Below are 7500 nucleotides of genomic sequence, written 5' to 3' on the forward strand. Positions count from 1 at the left end.
AATCAAGTTAATATTTACTGCATGTCGCTTTATCGTCCTTGAAAACAAATATTGACTTACACCCCAGTGCAACCACACACACACACACACACACACACACACACACAAGAATCTCTCGCTCACTCGACAGTGTTCTGTGAGAAAATATAAATTATTTTCCAAGGCCTTTTCTGTGTGTGTGTGTGTGTGTGTGTGTGTGTGTGTGTGTGTGTGTGTGTGTGTGTGTGTGTGTGTGTGTGTGTGTGTGTGTGTGTGTGTAGTGTGTAATAAGTTGCACTTCATTTCAGCCGCTCAATTTATTTATTCGATGTTATTGCGGCATTTTTATTATTATTTTTGTTGTTGTTTTCGGCTGTTTCATCACTCAGTGTTCTCTGGGTTGTTTTTTTTTAAACCGGCATTATGAACCGTTTTGGTGATTTCATTTTCTGTCATCATTCATGCATTTGTGAAATGTGGATTTGTTGACGCTTAATAAAGCTTCTGTTAGAACTGAAAAAAACTCCCTCTCTCCCCTCTCTCTCTCTCCCGCCCCAGTGTTTGCGGACACTGTCGGGTCACAGCGGGGGTGTGTGGTGCAGCCAGATGTCGGTTGCCACGGTGATCAGCGGCTCCACCGACCGCACGCTGAGGGTCTGGGACGCCGAGAGCGGCGAGTGCGTGCACACGCTGTACGGACACACCTCCACCGTGCGCTGCATGCACATGCACGGCGACCGGTACGACACGCACGCACACACACTCGCACACACTCACAATATGTACACACACGTCCATGTCACTGTACGTCCTTGAAGGCTGCATCGTCCCACCATCGACAGATCAACGTCAAATAATGGATGAAGTGTTTTATTGTATTTATATTTATAGTTTATATAGAGCCTGTTTGTATCGACACAAACTGAAAGTGGTTGCTCGCCTCATCAGTGAAGTACAGACTAGAGTAGAGGAAGAGTAGAGGGAGGCAGAAGAAAGGCAGAGCAGAGCGAGAGTAGAGGGAGGCCGAGTAGGTTAGAGGAAGAGTAGAAGGAGGGAGAGAAGAAGGAGGTCGAGGGAGGTCGAGGTACAGTAACGGGAGGCGGAAGAGGGGTAGAGCAGAGAGAGAGTAGAGGGAGGTGGAGGTGGGGTAGAAGTAGAGTAGAGGGAGGTAGAGTAGGTGAGAGGTGGAGGAGAGGGAGGTAGAGGTACAGTAAATGGAGGTAGAGGAGAGGTAGAGCGGAGAGGGAGAGTCGAAGGAGGTGGAGTGGAGGGAGGTAGGGTAGGGGGAGAGAAAAGGGAGGTTGTAGAATAGAGGCAGAGTAGCGGTAGAGTACTGAATAGTAGAAGTAGAGGGGAGTAGAGTAGAGGAACCAATCGTGCTCGTGCACTTGGCATCACCATGGCAACCAGTGACAAACATTCACCACTTGTCAGTGAACATAGAGAGTACGTGAATGACAGACAGACAGAGAGACAGACCGGCAGACAGACCGACAGACAGACTGACAGACAGACCGACAGACAGACCGACAGACCGACAGACAGACCGACAGATAGATAGATAGATAGATAGACAGACAGACAGACAGACAGACAGGCGGACAGACAGACAGTCAGACAGACAGATAGATAGACAGACAGACAGACAGACAGACAGACAGACAGGCAGACAGACAGTTAGATAAACAGAAGGTCAAAAACTCTCTCACCCTCTCTCCCGCCTCCAGGGTGGTGAGCGGCTCCCGGGACGCCTCCCTCCGGGTGTGGGACGTCCCGTCGGGGCGGTGCCTCCACGTGCTGACGGGCCACGTGGCGGCGGTGCGCTGCGTGCGCTACGATGGCCGGCGGGTGGTGTCCGGGGGCTACGACTACATGGTGAAGGTGTGGGACCCCGAGACCGAGAGCTGCCTCCACACCCTACAGGGACACACCAACCGGGTGTACACGCTGCAGGTAGGAGGCAGGCCCGCGCTGCACGCCGCCACGATTGTTTCACATTGAATTCATCCCGGCGCCGACGGCGGGAAGCCAGGGTGGGCGCCACGCGGGGTCTGTGGCGGGCGCGGGAAGCAGCGTTTTGGACCTCCTGTCGATGGTCCAGGGAAGAGAAGAACCAATTACCACAGTAATTGGTTCTGTAGGAAATAAAACAAATAAAAGAAAAAATAATAATAACTGTAGGAAATAAAAGCATGGACCAACATCTCCATACCGTGTTTTGCCTACAACGGGGCTGAGGCGGTGTTCCTCCAACGGGTGCAACGGGGTGGGGTGGGGCGACGTAATGTGCTGATGGAAACTGATCGCCTGATCAAAAAAGGACACGGAGGTTTTCTAGGAGCTCCACCTCACAGCTCCACCCCCCGTGGAGTTTGTCTCGGGAGCTGGAGGGAGGAGGACGAGTCGAGCCCAACGCCACCTGCACAACACCGCTCAGAAACACATTGGAAGACGCCGCGGGCAAGGGGAGGCACGGAGCAGCAGAACCCAACGGGGCCCAAAACAGAACCTTGGGGCACGCCAGAGATACTGAAATAGACTATTCACACATTGTCTACGGATACATACTGTACACACACAGTATTGATAATATTGATGGACACGTGTATTAACCCCCCTCCCTCTCTCTCTCTCTCTCTCTCTCTCTCTCTCTCTCTCTCTCTCTCTCTCCAGTTTGATGGTGTGCATGTGGTCAGTGGTTCATTGGACACTTCCATCAGGGTCTGGGACGCAGAGAAAGGTACAGTCATACTTGAATATGTTGTAATATACTGTACTCCAGTAGACTGTACTTAGGTAGACTGTACTCTACTGTACTCTACTAGACTGTACTCAGCTAGACTGTACTCTACTAGACCCTACTCTACTAGACTGTACTCTACTAGACCCTACTCTACTAGACTGTACTCTGCTAGACTGTACTCTGCTAGACTGTACTCAGCTAGACTGTACTCTACTAGACTGTACTCAGCTAGACTGTACTCTACTAGACTGTACTCAGCTAGACTGTACTCTGCTAGACTGTACTCTACTAGACCCTACTCTACTAGACCATACTCTTCTAGACTGCACTCAGCTAGACTGTACTCCACTAGACTGTACTCAGCTAGACTGTACTCTACTAGACTGTACTCAGCTAGACTGTACTCTGCTAGACTGTACTCTACTAGACTGTACTCAGCTAGACTGTACTCTACTAGACTGTACTCGCCTAGACTGTACTCTGCTAGACTGTACTCCACTAGACCATACTCTACTAAACTGTACTCCGCTAGACTGAACTCAGCTAGACTGTACTCTGCTAGACTGTACTCTGCTAGACTGTACTCTGCTAGGCTGAACTCTACTAGTCTGTACTGTACTATACTGTACTCTACTAGTCTGTACTCAGCTAGACTGTACTCTACTAGACTGTACTCTACTAGAATGTACTCTACTAGACTGTACTCTACTAGACTGTACTCCGCTAGACTGTACTCTGCTAGACCGTACTCTACTAGACTGTACTGCACTAGACTGTACTCCACTAGACTGTACTCTACTAGACTGTACTGCACTAGACTGTACTCCACTAGACTGTACTCTACTAGACTGTACTGCACTAGACTGAACTCAGCTAGACTGTACTCTGCTAGACTGTACTCAGCTAGACTGTACTCTGCTAGACTGTACTCTGCTAGACTGTACTCTGCTAGGCTGAACTCTACTAGTCTGTACTGTACTATACTGTACTCTACTAGTCTGTACTCAGCTAGACTGTACTCTACTAGACTGTACTCTACTAGAATGTACTCTACTAGACTGTACTCTACTAGACTGTACTCCGCTAGACTGTACTCTGCTAGACCGTACTCTACTAGACTGTACTGCACTAGACTGTACTCCACTAGACTGTACTCTACTAGACTGTACTGCACTAGACTGTACTCCACTAGACTGTACTCTACTAGACTGTACTGCACTAGACTGTACTCAGCTAGACTGTACTCTACTTGACTGTACTCTGCTAGGCTGAACTCTACTAGTCTGTACTCTACTAGACTGTACTCAACTGGACTGTACTCAGCTAGATTGTACTCTACTAGACTGTACTCTACTACACTGTAGCACTAGCAGTACTTTGCACTGTTTTATGCCATATTGTCAATGTGAAATTATTTGTTATCACTGAAAATTTTAATGGGGAATTTCTTTTAAAATAAATCACACCGTGTCGGCGCGAATAAAGCGGCGGCGTCATTGGATTGGTGGAAAGGGGATTTGACAGACGTTCAAATATTCGTATCAGGAGATATTGTTTCCGTACAAAGCGACGTGAGTCCTGGATCAGCTCGCTGCTCTGCGTCGCTCTTCCGCAGAGATAAAAGTGGCTAATTTGACAGTCATATCACATTGTAATGACGCGGTGTTGTGGTTGGCCTCCTCCAGGCGGGTGTGTCCACACGCTCACCGGCCACCAGTCACTGACCAGCGGGATGGAGCTCCGGGAAAACATCCTGGTGTCCGGGAACGCCGACTCCACTGTCCGAGTCTGGGACATCCGCACGGGACAGTGTCTGCACACACTGCAGGGTGAGGGCGTGCGTGCGTGCGTGCGTGCGTGCGTGCGTGCGTGCGTGCGTGCGTGCGTGTGTGTGTGTGTGTGTGTGTGTTATATTTTAGTTTTAAGATTCATACACACACCATCCGATATTCCCGTGTGCCAAAGCACCGGGAGACAATAAGTTTTTTCTAAATCGAATTCCGCTTTGTCTTTCTCATCTTGGATTGTTCTAGTTTTGGTCCTGGTTCTAATTCGGGTTCCAACCCCGGTTCCGTCCCCCTCAGGTCCCAACAAGCACCAGTCTGCGGTGACCTGCCTGCAGTTCTGCAGAGGTCTGGTTCTGTCCAGCTCCGACGACGGAACCGTCAAACTGTGGGACCTTCGCACCGGAGCCTGGATCCGAGACCTGGTGGTGCTGCAGAGCAGGGGCTCCGGTCAGTAGCGCGCGCGTGCACACGCACACACACGCACACACACACACACACACCAACACACAAACACACACACGTCAACACACTTAAACATACACATAAAAACACACACATCTTAATATACACACTAACACATGCCATGCACACTCACACAAATCGACACACATACACATTAACGCCTACACACCAAAACACACATAATAATAACGCGCACACACATAATCCAACAGAAACACATGAAAAGACTTACACACACACACACACACACACACACACACACACACATTAACATGCACATGTTACCAAACACAAATCAACACGCACCTGCATTCACACACATATCAACACACATACAACACATACACATACACAACATACACACACACAACATACACAGACATACACACTGACAGACAAGTACATCAAAACACACACACATTAACACACACACAGTAACAACAGTCAGACAAATGTACATATGTCAAAACCCACTAATTAACAGATGCACAGTTACATTACACACACATTGTTAGGTGTATACACTCCTTAAATACGGATACATCCTTTAAACACACGCCTATACATACTACACACACACGCGCGCTTCACTCTGACTCTGAACCAATCACACGTCTCTCCTCGCCGAGCAGGTGGCGTGGTTTGGCGAATCAGAGCGTCCGACACACGCCTGGTGTGCGCCGCCGGCAGCCGCAACGGGACGGAGGAAACCAAGCTGCTGGTGCTGGAGTTCGACATGGAGGAGAGGAGGAGGAGGAGGGAGTGATGTCGCCACCACAGCACGCCCACACTCCACAGACATGTACTGAATGTAGACACGCACGCACACACACACGCATGCACGCACACGCACACACACACAGGGGGGAAGTCACTTCAACAAACAGAGGCCTTTTGATTGACGCATACCAAGAGTGGACAACCTTTTCAAATGTCAACAAGCGTTTGAAGCGGGAAGTCCACGTCTCCGTGGAAGCGTTAGCATTAGCATTAAGCATTAACGGTTCTGCGGGCGTCGGTTCCGTACGTGGACCAGGATCCTACAGTCAAATCAACTAATCAGCGAAATGCCGTAGAGACCTCGACGCAGAAACCGTGAATCAGGCTTCACACACCTCTACTCCACTAGTTTCAACACGCACGCACGCACACATACACACACACACACACACACACACACACACACACACACACACCTCTGACCAAAGTCATGGCTCGGTGTCCACTCCATGGGCAGACGGATGGAATATGAAGTCCTTGGCAACCGGCAAAGAGACCACCCTAGGAGGCGGGTCTGGCAGGTGAAAGATGGACGACGGGGCGCGGCCAGACAGACGGCTCCGCCTGGACGGACGGCTCCGCCCGGGGGGGACTTTTTAACGGACGGAACAGTGACCGAAGGACGCAACGGGCGGAGGACGAGGCGGCGCCGCAACGCTGGCCGCGCGGGTGGCAGCGAACCCCGAGGGACGTCCTCGCGAAGCCCAGTGGACCCGATGCCCTGTGCGTGGTCGTCTCACCGCTAAGGATTGTGGGACACCGGGCAGACTGCAATGACCCCGCCCCCCTTCTCCCGTCGCCCTGTGTCCAGCCCCCCCCCCCCCCCCCCGGTCATTTTAGTCACTTATCTAATCAGCCTTAAAGCTACAGCTCAAACGGCCTTTCCAGTGTCTTGTTTTGGCTGCTTACGATGCTCGTCGAACCGTCACACGTGTCGCTTTTTTTTCGTTTTTTTTTTTCCCGTGCGTGTTATGAATATCTATAAAAACGGCCACTGTGAAGCAGGGGGGTGGGGACGGTCTCCGGACGCCATTTTGTTTTTACGATTCCGAGCGAACTGTTTTGGAGCGAGCACCCGTGTGATGTACCCGACCCGCTGTACTATACTGTAAAATACTGTAAATACCAACAGAATGTACATATTCAGGGTTTTTATATATGGAGGAGAGGGAGCGGAGGAGCCACCGTCCTCCTCTGAGGTGATAGGGAGGGAGGGAGGCGTGACGGAGCGAGGGATGAGACGTACGAATAAAGATGTTTGTTTGTTTGTTTTTTTAAAAGCCGCGTCAAGTCTCCTTCTTTCAAAAGGTGCATTTTTGGAAACCCGGCATATCGCGTCGATGTCAAAAGATTCGTCGCGGCTACGATTGATTTCGAGGTGGAGAAGTGGTGGCGCCGTTTTACGCTTATTTTTCCCTTTCCACTGTGGTGGTTTTTGAATGAAGGAGGAGTGAGGCATCCGCCCCCTCTGTTTTGAGGTGAATACCGCCACAAAGGTAAGATACTGAATCGCTGCATTATATCAACGTCAGTGTGTCGATATGGAATCGCTGGATGGATGTGCGTCGTGAGGCTCCGCCCCCCCCGGTGGTGGCGGCGAGGACGTGGGGGAGTCCAGACGCTCCTCCAAACCCCCCCCCCCCCCCCCGCAGAGTCTCTGTGGACGCTTCTCGCCTCGCTCTGTTTGTTTTCCTGTGTTGTTTTATGTAAACACGCGGCGTCGGGAGTGTTTTTCTTGCAAGCAGGTGC

General features: G+C 50.6%; 1 protein-coding gene across 1 annotated transcript in view; it reads left to right on the forward strand.

The window, feature by feature from the left end:
- LOC307247028 (F-box/WD repeat-containing protein 7-like) overlaps nt 1-5990 on the forward strand; it is a gene marked incomplete at its 5' end in the record, with an annotated part of 18024 nt that extends 12034 nt beyond the window's left edge. The window contains 6 exons of the mRNA XM_080023082.1: nt 538-719; nt 1707-1932; nt 2653-2719; nt 4408-4551; nt 4807-4956; nt 5604-5990. Of these exons, the coding sequence (XP_079879208.1) occupies nt 538-719; nt 1707-1932; nt 2653-2719; nt 4408-4551; nt 4807-4956; nt 5604-5737 (903 nt within the window). The 3' untranslated portion in view covers nt 5738-5990. The remainder of the gene's footprint in view (nt 1-537; nt 720-1706; nt 1933-2652; nt 2720-4407; nt 4552-4806; nt 4957-5603) is intronic.
- Nucleotides 5991-7500: the final 1510 nt, after the last annotated feature.

This window comes from Zeus faber (assembly GCF_960531495.2).
Source record: "Zeus faber genome assembly, chromosome: 22".
Taxonomy (NCBI): domain Eukaryota; kingdom Metazoa; phylum Chordata; class Actinopteri; order Zeiformes; family Zeidae; genus Zeus; species Zeus faber.